This window comes from Amphibalanus amphitrite, unplaced genomic scaffold (genome assembly GCF_019059575.1).
Source record: "Amphibalanus amphitrite isolate SeventyFive unplaced genomic scaffold, NRLGWU_Aamphi_draft 000001F_arrow, whole genome shotgun sequence".
NCBI classification, from domain to species: Eukaryota; Metazoa; Arthropoda; class Thecostraca; order Balanomorpha; family Balanidae; genus Amphibalanus; species Amphibalanus amphitrite.
Window position 1 is genome coordinate 1,938,663 of NW_024881499.1, and position 18,729 is coordinate 1,957,391.

Below are 18,729 nucleotides of genomic sequence, written 5' to 3' on the forward strand. Positions count from 1 at the left end.
ACCAGTCGCCGGCTGATTGGAACGCGACAGCTCAGTGCATTTGTTTGTTTGAGTTGTCGTTCGCAGGTGTTTGTACCAACTTCGAGTTTGTTCTCCGGCCAAATTTCACAGCGACTGCCTCAAAGTTATAGGCTGCTCGACTGACTGGAAGGCCAGTAGAAATGAGAAACCAAATGGTGATCGGGATAGTTGCCCTAGTTGCCGATCGTTACTTAGATAAATATAGTCGTGCCTAAAGCACAAAGCGCTTCGAGTGCCATCTGTTAGCTTTGTTCCGTGATCCTCAATGCTTGCTTCGAGTGAGCCGGATTTGTGGTAACATTGAAACGTCACCTAACAACAGCTGCCAGGAAAACGCTCCACAGCGTACTTGAACAAGTTGATTTGTAATATTTATCTGATGGCGTTAAGGTGGAAACAAAATTCAGCAACATTAAAAATAAATGAGGACTCGGTACGAGTATTTCATCATCAATGAATGGAGTGCCTACAACTTTGCACCGAGTAAAATTTAAGCATTATAAGCCACTCGCGGTAAGCCTTCGCCAAATACCTGCTTCATGCTTACTGAATGACGGTCATATGGGCATTGAGTTTCTGAAGTTGAAACACTTTATAGGAGTTGTTGTAGTGCAAACAAGCTCATTATAATGTCCAACAAAGAGGTTTATTTGTAGACAAAGTACCTCCCATCTTCATGCTCCCTAACCTGATCCCTAACCGACCCTTCTATCCCCGCAGACTTTATCACACGCATGCGCGCTCGTCTGGGCTCGTCTGTGGAGATGCTGCTGGCCGTCGGCGGCTGGACCGACTCAGTGGGCGACAAGTACAGCCGAATGGCCGCCACGGCCGCCTCGCGCGCCAAGTTCGTCCGCTCGGCCGTCCAGTTCGTCACCGAGCACGGCTTCGACGGCCTGGACCTGCACTGGTCGTTCCCGGGCTGTCCGCAGGGCGACTGCCAGGACGGCTCGGCCATGGACCGGGCCAACTACGCCCTCCTGCTCAAGGTCAGCTCAGAGACCGATAGCGCCGGGTCGGTGCCGTGACTGACAGCGCTGATGGATGGGCCGCTGTCGGGACCGATCTGAGAGGGATTTAATAAGGGATAAATAGCGTTAACGATGGGCATTGATAATTCAGCCTTCGTCAGCCTAAGTCGATCAATCATATCGACGCCAACTATTGAAATTGCTATACGCTCGTAAAAACGATAAGAGAACAAGGGATGCAAATAAATTGTCATGCAAACCAGTTTTGTTAATGGTCAACGACCTAACTTGTTTCGGGTGATGATGTCGAGTACCAATACCATCCCGATGTGATCTCCAATCAGACCAGTACCTACTGACACCGTCCCCGCTCGTCCCCGCAGGACCTGCGTGCCGCGTTCGACGCCGAGGGCGGTAACCTGCGCCTGACGGCTGCCGTCGCCGCGCACCACCACATCATTGGCAAGGCGTACGACGTGCAGGCGCTCAACAAGTACCTGGACTTTGTCAACCTGATGGCGTTCGACTTCCACGGCGGCTGGGAGGCCGTCACCGGCCTGGTGGCGCCGCTCTACGGAAAGAACGCCGCCGACCGAGACAGCGTGGTGAGTGGGGCGGATAGAGGTCGGCACGGGCGGCCGACGGGCCGGGTAGGGGACAGCGCGGACGGCGGAGGAGCCACCTAGGTGGCACTAGAGTCCAGGGTGGGTGAGACGTGACTACGCCAAGCGGCGGAGGGTGTGCTAGGTAGCAGCAGTGTCTGGCGCGAGGGATAGGTGGCAGAGCAGGCACAATTAAGATCACGCCGTGCTCACAACATTTGTACCACTGCTCGAGGCTCCTCTCTCAGTTGAGCCCACACACGTAAATGACTACATGACCTCACTCGTGAGTCGTGACTCGTCAAATTCATTGACGTTCATTTCCACCGTTCCATGCTTCTATCCTCAGGATGCAGAAATCCTTCTCCTCCACGCCGCAACCCCCCTCCGGGCTGGACAGGCAACTTTATCTCATGCGGGCTGCTCCCTTGGAGCGGCACCGCTGCTCCCGAGGGAGCGCACCCCGTAGCCGGATGCAGTGAGTACCTTGGGGCTGGCCGGCCTGTCCTTCGGGATGGGCTCAGCCCCGGTGACTCACTAGGGTGCCTGCCCAGACCAATGCCTCCCCCTAATTCCTATCATCCTTCCGGCTCTGAAATGGTCTAATTGGACCGAAAGGGCCTAACCCAACAAAAAAAAGACGTTCATTTCCACAATCCATCGCAGGACGGTGCAGTCAAGACATACTCCCAAATGGGTCTGTCCAAGAGCAAGATCGTCGTGGGCATTCCGTTCTACGGCCAATCCTACAAGCTGGCGACCGGGGGTCACAGTCTGGAGGCGCCGGCCGCCGGGCCCGGCCTGGCCGGGGAGAAGACACAGCAGAGGGGCATGCTCGCCTACTACGAGGTCTGCTTCAGACGTGAGTGGTGATAGGAGTCGCCGTCGGACTGGGTGTGTCTCTGATACTTACGGTATTTGGTAGCATTCCATAATTATTATATCAACCGTGAACAAATCCATCCAACGTAGACACATCTCCTGCAATCGAAACGACGCTGACACTGACACTATCCTCAGCAGTTTGCTTCTGATCTCTGAACGTTTGACGTCTAGACCACTGACTTTTGACCATTGACCTCTGAAGCATCATCTCTGACCTTTGACCAGTGACCTCTGAAGTATCACCACTGACCTCTGACCGGTGACCTCTTAAGTATCCCCGCTGACCTCCGCCCCTGTCGTTGCAGTGCGCACGGGCTGGATGTCGAAGCGCTCGCCGCAGGGCGCGCCGTACATGTACCACAAGGACCAGTGGGCTAGCTACGAGGACGTCCGCTCCATCCAGGACAAGACGCAGTACATCAAGTCCAACGGACTCGGCGGAGCCATGGTCTGGACCATGGGTGAGTAACCGGGTCAGACATCCCGATACAAGACGCCCATCAGTAGCTCGTGAAGCATAGGTTTTTGCCCCAGGATTTTGGCCTTCAGAATCATGCAACTACGAAACATGTTTGAAGTTTTACTTGTTCACCTTCTCATTCAAAAATACTCAGGTTTCTCTACATCGCATAAGGCATTCATGAGCTAAATTTACTCAATACTAAGTAACTACAAAAATAACTTGAGTACAAACACGTTCACGAGCTCTTTGACCTATGATCTAGTTATGACCTGTGAAGAAAATAAATTTCAAACGATCTGTCGAAATTCATCAGCTAGTAATGATCTCTGACCATCTTTGATCGTTCCTCTCGGCGGCAGACCTGGACGACTTTGAGAACGACTGCTGTCTGGAGCCTCAGCCGCTGTTGCGTGCCGTCTCGCGCGGCCTGCGCGGCGTGCCGGCGGCGCCCAGCCAGCCCTCGTGCACCAAGCCGCCGCCAGTGGTGACGCCCGCGCCGCCGCCCATGACTACCACATACGACTCCGGATCCAGTGAGTGGACCCGGCGGAACCCGGCGGAACGGGTCCGAGGGGAAGGAAAAGACTGGGCATATTGGGACATATGATTGGCGCCTCCAATGAAAATGGAATTCAGAGCAAGGCTGAAAAACTATACGCTTCCCACAAAGTTTAAAAAGTAATTTAAACTAAATTCACCAATCATCCAGATCGTTCACCATTTGGAAATAAGGCAAAGCAACATTGCTGATATTTTTATGCGAGCATTGGAGCATAATAAATTGTGCGATGATTACTACTCTTCACTAACGTTGATTTTCTTTTTCAGTTGCAGGTAACAACCCGACCACCTGGCGTCCGAGCTCGTCCACGTCCTGGATGGCGCCCACCACCGCTCCCACCACCACGACCACGACCACGACCACCACGACCACGACTCCTACCACCACCACCACCGCCTCCACGACCACGGCGGCCGCCGTCCCTGAGCCGGGCGCCACCACGCCGCCGCCCAGCAACCTGCAGTTCAACGCGCTCGGTTTCGCGCCGGACCCGAACAGCTGCACGGCCTACTACCGCAACACGCCCGAGGGGCCCACCATGCTGAAATGCTCGCAGCCGCTGCACTTCAACCCGGTGACCAGCCAGTGCGACTGGCCAGAGGCCGTCGGCTGCACCATCGGTGAGTGGAAGACGGGCAGGGAGATGTGGGGTGGACGTGAGAGCAGGGTATTTGTAGGCATGAGGCTAGTTGAAATTCATTCAGGCCGAAGAGACATCGCCTTGGGCTGAAAAGCATAATATATCAACGTCTGCACATTACAATACAAAACCAATGGAAATGCAGGGTTTTATTTGATTGAATGTCACCGAGTCAAATAATTTGTCCCATTCAGTGTGACAGCCAGTAATTTCATCGCTATTTATTGGGTACTGAACGATCTAAGCGTAAGAAGATTGCACAATGCATCCTAAGAAAGCATGAGGATCATTTTTCACCACAGTTAATTTTCAAGGTTAACTCAACTGTCCCGGCTCTGCCCCTCAGAATCGGCGAAGGGCGAGTCTCCGTCGTCGACCACGATGAAAACGATGACCCGCACCATGAGTCCGACGACGACCACCGAGGAGCCGACGACCACCATGAGGCCGATGACCACCCGGACCACCACCATGAAGACCACCACCATGGAGACCACCACCATGGAGGCCATGACGACCACGCCGGAGAACGAGCAGCGCGGCGAGGAGCCCTGCAAGGACGGTGAGCGACACTCACTTCGTCGACCGGCCATACCTAATGACACTCACATTTGTCTGTTTCCGTAATTAACAGCACTGCTACCGAATCGTAAAACAGTGTGAGGTCGAGGACTAAGGACCAACACTAGAGGGAACCGAAGCTTATCGTAAGCTACCCCCAGCATATTGGGAAAATTGTCAGGCATTGTTCTCGCTGACTGCTAAGCCTCCTCGGGCGCCCCAGCTGAACCTCCCGCCGGTGTTCCTCAGGCACCACAGCTGACCCTCCCGCCGGTGTTCCTCAGGCACGTTCATGGCCATACCGGGCCAGTGTTCGGCCTACAAGTGGTGTCTGGGCGGCATGACCTTCGTGCAGCAGTGCGCCAGCGGTCTGCTGTGGAACCCGGACCGGCAGATCTGCGACTGGCCGGACAACTTCGAGTCGCCCTGCAACACCGGTACGTAGCAGGCAGTGGGCTACGTGCGCTGACTGCTGAGGGGCATCAGGCTCGTTACAGTACGCATGCTGTCAAATTTCATACGTACCTGTACTCTGATTTAAATGCAGTTTGCGATGAGCATTTTTCCTATCCGATGACATCAGGCCTAGCGATACTGTTGAATCAGAGACGTGAATAGCATCTTCAGTGCAAACTGCAAAGGGATGTGACCAAAACTTCCTCTTCCCACCAGGCATGGCTTCCGCTATCACCGAGGGACAAATGGCCGAGAGCTCCAAGCCTGCTGGTGAGATGACCGACAGTCAGATGACTGAAGGACAGATGAGCGGAGGTCAGATGTCCGAGAGCCAGATGACCGGTGGCCAGATGACCGGTGGCCAGATGACCGAGGGTCAGATGACCGAGGGTCAAATGACTGGTGGTCAGATGACTGGCGGCCAGATGACCGGCAGTCAGATGACTGGCGGCAGTCAGATGACCGGCAGTCAGATGACTGGTGGTCAGATGACTGGTGGTCAGATGACTGGCGGTCAGATGATGACCACGACCGAGGTGGCCACCACCGGGAAAGATAACACCGGTAAGCGTTACTATGTAAGACCATTCCCGATCACTTCATACCTGATTGTTACGTTTTGACGCTTTTGACTAAACAAAACCAGATGTTTCCACAAAAAATACCTTTTTATCTGTATCATAACTGAACGTTGCAAACCTTTGCAGGCCCAATATGGCATTATTCTCCGTTTAAATGTTGCATGCTTTCACACATACTTGGTACAAGATTGCTGATTTTCAATAGAGAACAAACATACAATAGGGAACATTCGATAGACTTGAATATTTTTATGGTAAAAAACGTGCCCTCAAACCACGTGCTACATTTTCAGAATACAAGATGGTGTGCTACTTCACCAACTGGGCCATGTACCGTCCCGGCATCGGCAAGTACACGCCCGAGGACATTGACCCGTCGCTCTGCACACACATCGTCTACGGCTTCGCCACGCTCGACTACTCCACGCACAAGCTGCGCATCTTCGACCGCTGGGCCGACATCGACAGCCCCAGTGAGTTACATTTGATATCATCAAGGCATGTTTCTGTTTTACTTTGATATAATGAACAACCATAAAAATTAAAGCGTAGAAATGATGCCGTGCTTCGTTTCCGTTCACCAACCCGTTCTTACTCTTACAGACATGATGTACAAGAAGGTAACAGACCTGAAGAAGAAGGGCAAGAAGGTTCTGCTGGCTGTCGGAGGCTGGAACGATTCCCAAGGCAGCAAGTACAGCAACCTGGTCAACAACGCCGCATACAGGAAGATCTTCATTGATGACGCCATCGTGTTCCTGAAGGAGCACAACTTCGACGGTCTGGATCTCGACTGGGAGTACCCCAAGTGCTGGCAGGTGAGTTCGACGGCGCTTTCCTTGAGGCTGCGACTCTTTGAGGTTCTAAAAGCCGCGATACTTATAAACGGTGCGCCTAAATTTCAAAAGCATGATAACCTGCGGCATGACTCAAACGGTCGGAATTCCGGTGCCGACTGAACATGACATGGTATGTCTCTCGCGTACAACACATTTATCTTTGTCTAACTTAGTCTAATTCTTGTGACCATTTCGCCAGGTGGACTGCTCCAAGGGTCCCGACAGCGACAAGGAGATGTTTGCCGCCTGGGTGCGCGAGCTCAAGATGGCCTTCAAGGAGCACAACCTCTTGCTGTCGGCCGCCGTCTCGCCCAGCAAGAAGGTCATCGACGCCGGCTACGACGTGCCTGAGATCAACAAGTACCTCGACTGGATCGCCGTCATGACGTACGATTTCCACGGCCATTGGGACAAGAAGACCGGACACGTGTCACCATTCAAGGCCCATCCTGAGGACGACTACGACTACTTCAACACGGTTAGTCACCGGCAAAAGATACAGAATCTCTGGCTAATATGTAACTATGTTAAGAAAACAGAACGAGCTTAGTGTCGTGCTTCGGCTTTATGACTAAATATATGTAGTGGACATTGGAAAGAATAGGTGCCATAAATATTTTGATTAAACATACCCTCAATAAAAAGCTCTTCAAGATGCTTAATGCTCTCAAGTTTTGATAAAGACCTTTCCGAGTCTACACGGAAGCACTTCTAACCACGGATGCCTTTTTCCCCACAGCAATCAGCTATCGAGCACTGGATCGCCAAGGGCGCGTCCCCTCGCAACATCGTGATGGGCATGCCGCTGTACGGCCAGTCGTTCACGCTGTCCAACCCGTCCAACACCGGACTGAACTCTCCCATCTCCGGAGCCGGAGAGGCCGGCACTCAGACACGCGCCAAGGGATTCCTCGCCTATTACGAGGTGAGACCACACGACAGCTTCGATTTCAATGCTTGCACCACAACGGGACTCAATGAATCATCAGAAAGGTGTTGATGCGCAGCTTGAGGTTATGCATTGAAAGTGAGCGATGTTAGAATAACCCTAATTTATGTAAGCGTTCCTGAACTAATGATATTCTCTTTTCCACAGATCTGCCAGCGCCAGAAGGAGGGCTGGACCACCGTCCAGGACCCGGAGAACCGCATGGGCCCCTACGCCTACAAGGGCAACCAGTGGGTGTCGTTCGACGACAGGGACTCGCTGCGCTACAAGACCCAGTGGATCAAGGAGCGCGGTCTGGGCGGAGGCATGATCTGGGCGCTGGATCTGGACGACTTTAACGGTGTGTGCTCCCAGGGCAAGTACCCGCTGCTGACGGTGATCGCCGACGGCCTCAACATCAAGGCCAACAGCGGAGGCATGAGCTCGGCTGCCTCCGTCTCCGTCGAAGGGGAGATGGGCGGCAGCAGTGGCAGCATGTCAGCCACTGAGACCACGACGACGACCACCACCACGACCACGGCCGCCACCACCTCAGCGCCGCAACAGCCACAGGTGGGTGCAACACTTGACAAAAAGGAGCTTTTCTTTAGTTTCGAACGATATATGTAAAGACGAGAGAGAAGTAAATATCCAACACTTCATTCATGCAGCTTCGCAAGTGTTCTGTAAAACTATCATTCATCAAATTGACCTATAGGTACTTATTCATCTTCTTCATCTTTGCTTTCAGACGGGTGGTAAATGCAGCAACCAGGGCGAGTACCGTCCTCACACCGACTGCAACAAGTACCTGCTGTGCAACAACGGCGAGTACCTGGTGATGTCGTGCGCAGCCGGTCTCCACTGGGATCCCAAGCGGGACATCTGTGACTACGCCGAGAACGTCGACTGCGGAAGCCACAAAAAGGTACGCTCAGAGATATACACGTCACATGCGATGCATAGAAGCGATGCCGATGTGATGTAAGCTCATAGCTAGAGTGTTTTGCAGTAGTGAACTTCATAGCCATTCAAATATTATCTCACCCTAACCTTCCATATTTTCGTTTCCAGTTGGAGGGCAAGGTGGATCCACCGACAACCGAGAGCACAACTGAGAAAATGACCACGAAAATGGCTCAAACTACCAAGGCACCAACTTCCTCACATGAAATGATGGTAAGCAATGGAGAGAACGTTAGACGAAATACCAGGTTTTGTGCTATGTGAAACCATGAAAATAGTCCTAAGATAAGATTTTCGATGTCAAATTATGCGGGTCATCAAACAGTCAGTTTGATCAGTTTGTTTTAGATGACATTCACTTTTCGACACGGAGAAATAATCTGCAGTGGTTAATTGCAGGATGGTTAAGGGGAAGTGGAAAACTTGGTCTGAACCGATCCGTATTTTCAGATGCCAGGAATGGGTGCACAGAAGTCGGAAGGTGGATACATGATGGTGTGCTACTTCACCAACTGGGCCATGTACCGTCCCGGCATCGGCAAGTACACGCCCGAGGACATTGACCCGTCGCTCTGCACGCACATCGTCTACGGCTTCGCCACGCTCGACTACTCCACGCACAAGCTGCGCATCTTCGACCGCTGGGCCGACATCGACAGCCCCAGTGAGTTACTTAGAATATTACCAGTGCATATTTGTGTTTTACTATGATTATATAAACAAGCCGTTGACAAATTTAAAGGCGTGGGAATAGTGCAGCATTTCCTTTTCAATCATCCGCCCGTTCTTACTCTTACAGACATGATGTACAAGAAGGTAACAGACCTGAAGAAGAAGGGCAAGAAGGTTCTGCTGGCTGTCGGAGGCTGGAACGACTCACAGGGCAGCAAGTACAGCAACCTGGTCAACAACGCCGCCTACAGGAAGACCTTCATTGATGACGCCATCGTGTTCCTGAAGGAGCACAACTTCGACGGTCTGGATCTCGACTGGGAGTACCCCAAGTGCTGGCAGGTGAGTTCGACACCAAACTACTGCATGCTCTTCAAGAAGCTATGACGCTAGATTTTTTCTTGGTGGCGGAACAGGATATCCAAGTTTCAGTGGGGAAACATGTCCATTTAACGCAAACTGACTGTTATGTGTGTCACTTTGCCCTGTAGGGTAAAAACATGAAACGCATTTTCCTTGTAGAAATCATCCCTTGTTTGGTCAAAACTACTAATTTCTTAGCCGACACCTCATCAACGTCGAAAAGTGAATCAACGTCAAGCACCTCAACGGGTTTTGCATCACAACTAACCCTTTTCTCGTTGCACCCTATAGGTGGATTGCTCCAAGGGTCCCGACAGCGACAAGGAGATGTTTGCCGCCTGGGTGCGCGAGCTCAAGATGGCCTTCAAGGAGCACAACCTCCTGCTGTCGGCCGCCGTCTCGCCCAGCAAGAAGGTCATCGACGCCGGCTACGACGTGCCCGAGATCAACAAGTACCTCGACTGGATCGCCGTCATGACGTACGACTTCCACGGCCACTGGGACAAGAAGACCGGACACGTGTCGCCCTTCAAGGCCCATCCCGAGGACGACTACGACTACTTCAACACGGTTAGTCACCGGCCATTTTTTCCGAGATTCGAAAAAAAAGCTATGCCGACAATTTCTTCGTAATGTGTCCCATAACTCTGTATCGTGCATAAATGCTAAAGAAGCAAGTTTAATGTCATTAACGGCCGTTTCTCATGAAAGACTAATGATGATTTGATATTTTCCCCCACAGCAATCAGCTATCGAGTACTGGATCGCCAAGGGCGCGTCCCCTCGCAACATCGTGATGGGCATGCCCCTGTACGGCCAGTCGTTCACGCTGTCCAACCCGTCCAACACCGGCCTGAACTCGCCCATCTCCGGAGCTGGAGAGGCCGGCACTCAGACACGCGCCAAGGGATTCCTCGCCTATTACGAGGTGAGACCACAGGACAGCTTCGATTTCAATGCTTGCAACACAACGGGATTCAATGAATCATCAGAAAGGTGTTGATGCGCAGCTTGAAGTTATGCATTGAAAGTGAGCGATGTTAGAACCAGTAAAACGCCTTTTGGGCGAATAACGAGCGAGCGAGATAGTGAGCCCTGCACGTGCGGAAGGGCGAGAGGGTACTTCCAACAGGCCTGCGCAAAGCACCCTTCTAAACGGTCGTAGCGGTGTACCAAATTTGAATGCAATCGGCCCAGCCGTTCCTGAGATCTGGAAGCGGCATTCTGCACGTGCGCACGTGCAAACGGGGTCCAAACTGACTTGCACGGCACCCTACTAACTGGTCCCCAACCGTGTACCAAATTTGAGCGCAATCGGCCCAGCCGTTCTCGAGATCTGGAAGCGCCCCCTGCACGTGCGCACGTGCAGTAGCACCTTAACCGCAACACATGGGAATGCATTGTCTGGTGGGTGCCTACCTGTTTGCCAAGTTTCAGCGAAATCGCCCCGGTAATTACCGAGTTATTAAAATGGGAACAAATTTGACACCTCTTATTGTTGTATTTTGCACGTGCAGTGGGGGTCACTGACATAGATCAAGAGTATCCGACCTTTGGTAGAAGGGATGCAGCTACCCTACAAAAATTACCGCAAGACAATTGCCCAAGCGGCTGCTGAGATATGAGCCTCTCAAAATCACTACTTTTTCAAAACAGCTTGAACACCCTTGGCTTTTCACGTGGCACGTGCCACGACGGTCACTGAGATGTATCAAAAGTAGTCAATTACGGGGTAGAAGGGATGGGGCTACCCAGCAAAAAAGACCGCAGGCCAATCGGTCCAGCGGTTGCTGAGATATAAGCCTCTCAAAAGCGTTACAGGCCGGGCCGGGCCGCTCATACTGAGATTTTTCCCTTATATTGAAAAGACTTCGCTTCGCTCGCTGCGCTCGCTCGCTCGTAATAATCCCTAATTTATGTAAACGTTCCTGAACTAATAATCTTCTCTTTTCCACAGATCTGCCAGCGCCAGAAGGAGGGCTGGACCACCGTCCAGGACCCGCAGAACCGCATGGGCCCCTACGCCTACAAGGGCAACCAGTGGGTGTCGTTCGACGACAGGGACTCGCTGCGCTTCAAGACCCAGTGGATCAAGGAGCGCGGTCTGGGCGGAGGCATGATCTGGGCGCTGGACCTGGACGACTTCAACGGTGTGTGCTCCCAGGGCAAGTACCCGCTGCTGACGGTGATCGCCGACGGCCTCAACATCAGGGGCGGCAGTGGCGAGACTGGCATGGCAATGACTACTGCGGCCCCAGCAACAACGGCCCCGACTACTATGGCTTCCACTACCATGGCCACGACCACCAAGGCGCCGGTGTCCTCAATGACAGAGACAATGGCAGTAAGTCGCAGCATCGTACACAAATGCAGCATTACACTAATACTTCAAAACTATGGCAACTACGTTAATATGCCATATATCAATTACAATGCTTTTTATCTGGAATTACTGCATTCTCAAGACAATCACAGATGCCAATTTGCCAATCATAGACAGCACAGTGAGAGATGCCTACATGTCAAGTGTTACACTTTGAAATAGTCCTGTGACGACTACGTGATTTAATCTGAATTTTCTATTGCAGGCTGGTGGACCATGTTCGAACGTTGGAGCGTACATGCCCCACGAATACTGCGACAAATACATGCTGTGCACACCTGACAAGGTATACGAGACGTTCTCGTGCCCGTCATCCCTGCACTGGGACGCCAAACACGAGGTCTGCAACTTCCCCGAGTCAGCCAAGTGCACTGGCAAACTCTTGGAAACGTCCCAGCCAGAATCAATGGTGAGTATGGCATGTAGCGGCAAGCATGCTGAAACAATATGGGTAAAACATGATTGATAACATACCGTTCATTACTTTTTCCCACTAAAATGAACATTGGCTACGATTTGAAAAAGGCAATGTGTGTGTTAAATTCGGGATTGGCTAGCTTCGCAGATGTAACAAATGGTAAACGGTAGTAGCCAAAAGAAAAAGCATTAACTAGCTTGCAGTCTTCTATGGACCAAAACTTATGTGTTATCTAATCATGCAACTACTTTTCGAGCTATCCCAAAATCTTTATCATTCTAAAGCAGAAGCATTTCTCATTTATCTAACTGCTGATCATATGAATGTCTCGCTCGTTTACAGAAACCGGACATGGGAATGGAAAAGCCTGACATGGGCATGGAAAAGCCTGACATGGAAATGGAGAAGCCTGATATGGGCATGGAGATGGGCATGGAAAAACCCGACATGGGTATGGAGATGGGCGTAGAGAAACCAGACATGGGTATGGAGATGGGCATGGAGAAGCCCGACATGGGCATGGAGAAGCCAGACATGGGTATGGAGATGGGCATGGAGAAACCCGAAATGGGTATGGAGATGGAGTATGAGGGTCCTGTCAAGTTTGGTCCCTTCCCGCCGGCCGCTAAGGATCAGTACATGGTGGTGTGCTACTTCACCAACTGGGCCTGGTACCGGCCCGGCGAGGGCAAGTACAAGCCGGAGGACATTGACGTCAGTCTGTGCACGCACATCATGTACGGATTCGCCGTGCTCGGCCAGAACGGTCTGATCCGTCCGCACGACAGCTGGGCCGACCTCGACAACAGCTTCTACGAACAGGTGACCGCGCTCAAGAGCAAGGGCGTCAAGGTGGTGCTGGCGCTGGGCGGCTGGAACGACTCGGCCGGCGACAAGTACAGTAAGCTGGTCAACAACCCCGAGAGCCGGCGCAAGTTCGTCCAGCATGCCGTCGAGTTCGTGGAGAAGCACAACTTCGACGGTCTCGACTTGGACTGGGAGTACCCCAAGTGCTGGCAGGTGAGAACCGTGGGCATCTCACGTCTTAAAAGACAGGGCAATGCTTTAAAGTTTGTCATTTATCATGAGTCAAAATATCGGCACTCCTCTTAAATAGTGATCTATCTCAGTCACGTCACGATACTTCCTTCCGTGAGATGTTTTTATTCTTCTGGATTTCTGAAGGAGAGAAGTTTTAATTGAATGCTACCATTAATAAGATGCAGAACTTCTCGATGACATCCATATTCACAAACGCCTTTGGGACACAGGTGAACTGCGACAAGGGCCCCGCGTCGGATAAGGACGCCTTCAGCGCCTGGATCAAGGAGCTGAGCGAGGCGTTCCGGGCCCGCGACACCCCGCTGCTGCTGACCGCCGCCGTGTCGCCCAACAAGAAGGTCATCGACCAGGGTGAGTACAGGGCGATGCAGGGATGCATTCGGAGGGTTCAAAGGTGGCAGTATTTACCGTTCTGCAGCGTGCAATTGAAAGCGGCCTTCATAACTGGCGACTGACGTCGTGTGCCCAGTCAATCAGCGTAGCGTTGTGAGGTCGATTAAACATACCACTGACAAAACCTGTCTGCTTGCTTCCAGGATATGACGTTCCGATGCTCTCCAAGTACCTTGACATCATATCTGTGATGACTTACGATTACCACGGTCACTGGGACAAGAAGACCGGACATGTTGCTCCGATGTATCACTATCCGAGCGATGAAGTGGAATTCTTTAATTCGGTAAGCAGGTTCATCAACCATTGGTTCGGAATTCGGATATTGTCTTAAAAACACTAGCTGACCACCGATCTTCTTAATTTAGAGACGTTTTCGTAGCAAGTAGCTTAACGAACCAGATGACAATCCAACCTGTTTGAGCTCGTCTCTGAATGCAATATAATCAGGAATTTTAGGGGGTGGGGGGTGTCAACAAATGACGTACAATCACTCGTCAAGAGCCAACTATAACGGCATTCTGCGTCTTCCCGCAGGACTTCACCATCAAGTATTGGATCGAGCAGGGAGCCGACAGGAAGAAGATCGTCATGGGTATGCCCATGTACGGCCAATCGTTCAGCCTGGCTGATAACAGCGTCAATGGCCTGAACGCTCGCTCTTACGGCAAGGGCGAGGCTGGAAGGTTCACCAGGGCCGGCGGCTTCCTCGCCTACTACGAGATCTGCCACAAGATCAAGTCTGGCGGCTGGACGGTGGTGAAGGACCCCAAGAAGCGGATGGGCCCGTACGCCTACAAGGGCAGCCAGTGGTTCTCGTTCGACGACGCCGACATGATCCGATACAAGTCCGAGTACATCCGCCACATGGACCTGGGCGGCGGCATGATCTGGGCGCTCGACCTGGACGACTTCCGCAACCGGTGCGGCTGCGAGGCGCACCCGCTGCTGCGTACCATCAACCGGGTGCTTCGTCAGGAGCCGGAGCGGCAGGAGGACTGCGACGTGGGCGGCATGGTGGTGCAGGCCGCCGAGCCGCCGCCGCCCGGGTCCCCGGGCGCCACCACCACCACTACCACCACGCCCAAGCCGCCGCCGCAGCCGCCCACGGTTAGTAGAGCGGCACCCACAGCCAGCTACGCAACGGGAGTGTGGTGTTCTGCAGCACGGAGCAGGATTTATGACTTAGAAAATGCTGATCAAGTAGCAGTGCATCAACCTTTGTATTGATGAGTGGGTTTTGAAGTTTACCAAGCCTTTAATGTCTATGACACCATGATACTCTGATGCCAATCGCTCGGTTTTGTGAATGCCTGTCTCATAAACTCATTATTTCCGCAGACCGGTGGCAAGTGCTCACGGCAGGGCGAGTACCGGCCTCACGTCGACTGCGAGAAGTTCCTGGTGTGCAACAACGGCGAGTACTTCGTGCAGTCGTGCGGCGGCGGCCTCAAGTGGAACGCCTTCTCCGACAACTGCGACCACGCCCGCAACGTCGACTGCTCCCGTGGAGACATCGAGGCAGCTAGCGCCGCGGCCGCGTCCACCAAGGCGCCGGACACCGCGGTGAGTGGAAGACGTTTCGCAGGCAACAAATAGTGTCTTTGCCTAGAGTGGCACAAAATACTTTCCTGTCACGATAATCTTTCCCTAAAAGTCGCAACACCATATACAGGAATGTTGCTGTCTACGGTCACCGAACAGAAAACGAGCTTTGCACAATAAACCGTGATTGTGAGATGCCCGATCTTTTCCAGCTCGAAATCAAGGCTGAGCCGTCGACCAGTGACCCGGCGGGTACCCCGGCGTATCCTGCTCCTCCACCGTCGACCACCGAGACGCCCATGCCTTCGACCACCGAGGCGCCCATGCCTTCGACCACCGCGGAGTCCGCCAGGCCGGCCACCACGGCCGCGCCAGCCATGCCCGAGGGAACTAGGGTGAGCTCGCAGCACGTGATCCGGTACAGATTCGATGGTCCGAATAATTGTGAAAACTAGCTTCCCGTATAGGTTACGGTTTATGCTCTCAAGAGACGTGCAAAGTTACCTTTTTCCTTTTGATCTATACATGATCACGAGGAAAATAAATGCAACCTGATCATTTGAATGACAAATTAGTAATCCTTTGCACCCGAGTTAACATTTCATAGCAAAATGACGTGGCTATTTTCTCAGGAGCTGGAGGTCGGAGCCGCGTGTGACAAGGTTGGCGAGAAGATGCCGAGTCAGACCGAGTGTGACAAATTCTTCACGTGCGTCAACAACGAACTCCAGGAGACGTACTGTCCGCCAGGCACTCACTACAACAGGGTACGTAGGCCGCCGCATCGTTCCAGCTTCAGTATAATATCATTTAGCAAACTATATCAGCATCGTAAGACTATTGTCGGCCAAATCCTTCGCACGAATCTGCCGCCAGTACGGTGTCTTCCTCGCGAAACTGTCATATTCATTTGTCTGTGGCCCCTCCGGCGTCTTTCTCACGGACCCCGTCGCCCGCAGGAGACCACGCAGTGCGACTGGCCCGCCTCTGCCAAGTGTCCGTTCGCCGAGCAGCCGGCGGCGCCGGCTGGCGGCAGCGCCCCGGTCCAGTCGGGCGTCTCGCAGGCCATGGTGACCACCACGCCGACCGTGCCGACGAGCTCCACCGAGGCCGGCACCGCCGCCGACACCGGCTACAAGGTGGTCTGCTACTTCACCAACTGGTCCTGGTACAGGTGAGCGCACAGGGCGACGACGGCGCGGCCGGGCCGCAGCAGTAACGAAATCCCGCGAAAGTGGGGTCTGAGAAAGGGCAGTCTGAGAAACTTGCCGCGCTTTCTTGTCACGCAGTTTGCCGATAAAACGATGACAGCCAAATTTGGTGACTATAGTCACTTTACCAACTAATTGTTGTAAGGAGTAGCCGATAGGTTGCCGAGTGAACTCCAACGATCCTAACCAGATTAACAGAATAAGTAACGGTCGTATCTGAACCGTTTCATTTGTTTTTTTTTTCAGACGCGGCAAGGGCAAGTACTCGCCGTCGAACATTGATACGGAGCTCTGCACCCACATCGTGTATGGATTCACCGTCCTGCACCCCACCGAGTACACCATCAAGACTCACGACCCGTGGGCTGACATTGACAACGGTGAGTACTGTACGGTTAGGATTTGTGCGAGGCTATGTGCAAGGCCGGTGGTCCGGGAGGGTGGAGACATATCTGGCATCGGTGCAGAGCTGACAACGTTGCCGGACGTCTATAAGAAAGGCAAACATTTTCATCCGAGAAAAAAAAACGTGAGCAGTAACATGCATCAAAAGTACAATATTTTTAACGTTGTCATGGTTTAAATACTTAAATGCTGCATAAGGCTACATAAAGAATATAATAAGCGTTGCTAATGTGTCACAAATTGAAGGTGACGCTAATCCTTAATTTTGGCAGAATTCTACCTGAAGTTCACGCGCCAAAAGGGCCCGAGGACGAAGGCCATCTGCGCCATTGGCGGTTGGAACGACTCCCTGGGCAACAAGTACAGCGTCATGGTCAACAGCCCGGCGCTGCGCAAGAAGTTCATCCACTCGGTGATGGTGTTCCTGGAGAAGTTCAACTTCGACGGCCTGGATCTGGACTGGGAGTACCCGGCCTGCTGGCAGGTGGGTGGTGTGGTCGAAGCTCTTCCCGGCAGAGCTCCAGGTCTTTGATGACTTACAAACCCGAGGAACTAGGATGTGGCAGATGGCTTTTTGGAGAAATGTGTGCGTTCTTGCAATGAAACTTAAAGAAACCATGGCTATATACCAGTCGTTCTAACAAGCAAAAATGCATCAATATCTAAGCAAGGGTTAGTGACTTCAACATCTTCTTAACACGTTTATTCCCGTTCTGACTTCAGGTTAACTGTGACGAGGCACACGCTTCCGACAAGCAGGGCTTTACTGCCCTAATGAGGGAGCTCAAGGAAGCCTTCGAGCCCAAGGGCTATCTGTTGACGGCTGCCGTCTCGCCCAACAAGAAGGTTATCGATCTCGGTAAGTTAAATGTTCAAGTGAGTTTGAATTTGCGATAGGTCTTCCTTGATAAATACAATTTGCCAGCACAAAGTAAAATTAAATACACATTCCACGATCACTTTAATCTTAGTGATGTCTCGTAGCGAAAGCAATGTAGAACCTTATCCATTATTTTGTCGTTCGATATAAAACTAAGGTATTTTCTATACAACATGCACGAGAACGCCGCTTACCCTAACATTAATTCGTAGGATACGAGGTGCCGATGCTCTCCAAGTACCTGGACATCATCAACGTGATGACCTACGACTTCCACGGTCACTGGGACAAGAAGACCGGACACGTCGCCCCGATGTACTTCCATCCGGAGGACGACGTGCCCCACTTTAACGCCGTAAGTAATGCCCCATGCTTAGACATTCAGTTAAATGAACACTAAGTCGGTAATCGACCGTTAGTTCGACTTCGCTGTTGCTAAGCTTCTTTCCGAAGTTGAGTCATTGCATTAGAAAACAAGTAACTTTCACGTTTTATCAAAAGACCATTGCGACCCAGACAAGTCAAGGGACGGGCATCACTGTAGAGGGTCGCCTCTCAAGTCGCATCTAACCTTCGCCGATTTTCCGCCGCAGAACTTCACGATGAACTACTACATCGAGAAGGGCGCCGACCCCAAGAAGATGGTGATGGGCATCCCCATGTACGGCCAGTCGTTCGGCCTCACCGAGGCCAGCAAGCACGGCCTGAACGCCAAGTCGTACGGCAAGGGTCGGGCCGGCAAGTACACACGCGCCGCCGGCTTCCTTGCCTTCTACGAGGTCAGTACCACCGCCCGAGAGCCAGTGAGGCATACCGGAGAGAAGTACTATATGTGCGAGTCTTTTAGGACTAAGCGATCTCTTTACACCTTATTCTCTTTATATTCTTCAAATGAATATTCAAGTTTTTAAATGCAACGCTA

At 52.2% G+C, this 18,729-nt stretch overlaps 2 protein-coding genes across 6 annotated transcripts in view; one reads left to right on the plus strand and one right to left on the minus strand.

Moving 5' to 3' along the window:
• LOC122388103 (pigment-dispersing hormone type 1-like) overlaps positions 1-18,729 on the minus strand; it is a 90,569-nt gene that overhangs the window by 67,684 nt on the left and 4,156 nt on the right. The gene's annotated exons all lie outside the window — the stretch shown is intronic.
• The window catches only part of LOC122387517 (probable chitinase 10), a 39,247-nt gene that overhangs the window by 19,122 nt on the left and 1,396 nt on the right, over positions 1-18,729 (plus strand). For 2 of the 4 annotated variants that reach the window (XM_043377824.1, XM_043377911.1), the window contains exons 12-46: positions 742-1,010; positions 1,376-1,597; positions 2,261-2,456; positions 2,785-2,940; positions 3,302-3,475; positions 3,771-4,124; positions 4,491-4,706; positions 4,990-5,142; positions 5,378-5,725; positions 6,036-6,215; positions 6,346-6,560; positions 6,781-7,059; positions 7,321-7,506; positions 7,678-8,082; positions 8,261-8,437; positions 8,584-8,688; positions 8,926-9,139; positions 9,275-9,489; positions 9,802-10,080; positions 10,253-10,438; positions 11,468-11,854; positions 12,099-12,302; positions 12,654-13,331; positions 13,583-13,724; positions 13,910-14,052; positions 14,304-14,876; positions 15,108-15,332; positions 15,524-15,706; positions 15,944-16,078; positions 16,271-16,485; positions 16,769-16,902; positions 17,200-17,411; positions 17,651-17,786; positions 18,020-18,162; positions 18,401-18,586. In XM_043377824.1, coding sequence (XP_043233759.1) covers positions 742-1,010; positions 1,376-1,597; positions 2,261-2,456; positions 2,785-2,940; positions 3,302-3,475; positions 3,771-4,124; positions 4,491-4,706; positions 4,990-5,142; positions 5,378-5,725; positions 6,036-6,215; positions 6,346-6,560; positions 6,781-7,059; positions 7,321-7,506; positions 7,678-8,082; positions 8,261-8,437; positions 8,584-8,688; positions 8,926-9,139; positions 9,275-9,489; positions 9,802-10,080; positions 10,253-10,438; positions 11,468-11,854; positions 12,099-12,302; positions 12,654-13,331; positions 13,583-13,724; positions 13,910-14,052; positions 14,304-14,876; positions 15,108-15,332; positions 15,524-15,706; positions 15,944-16,078; positions 16,271-16,485; positions 16,769-16,902; positions 17,200-17,411; positions 17,651-17,786; positions 18,020-18,162; positions 18,401-18,586 — 8,225 coding nt within the window. The remainder of the gene's footprint in view (positions 1-741; positions 1,011-1,375; positions 1,598-2,260; positions 2,457-2,784; positions 2,941-3,301; positions 3,476-3,770; positions 4,125-4,490; positions 4,707-4,989; positions 5,143-5,377; positions 5,726-6,035; positions 6,216-6,345; positions 6,561-6,780; positions 7,060-7,320; positions 7,507-7,677; positions 8,083-8,260; positions 8,438-8,583; positions 8,689-8,925; positions 9,140-9,274; positions 9,490-9,801; positions 10,081-10,252; positions 10,439-11,467; positions 11,855-12,098; positions 12,303-12,653; positions 13,332-13,582; positions 13,725-13,909; positions 14,053-14,303; positions 14,877-15,107; positions 15,333-15,523; positions 15,707-15,943; positions 16,079-16,270; positions 16,486-16,768; positions 16,903-17,199; positions 17,412-17,650; positions 17,787-18,019; positions 18,163-18,400; positions 18,587-18,729) is intronic. The other 2 variants (XM_043378066.1, XM_043377985.1) reach the window with 2 other exon arrangements.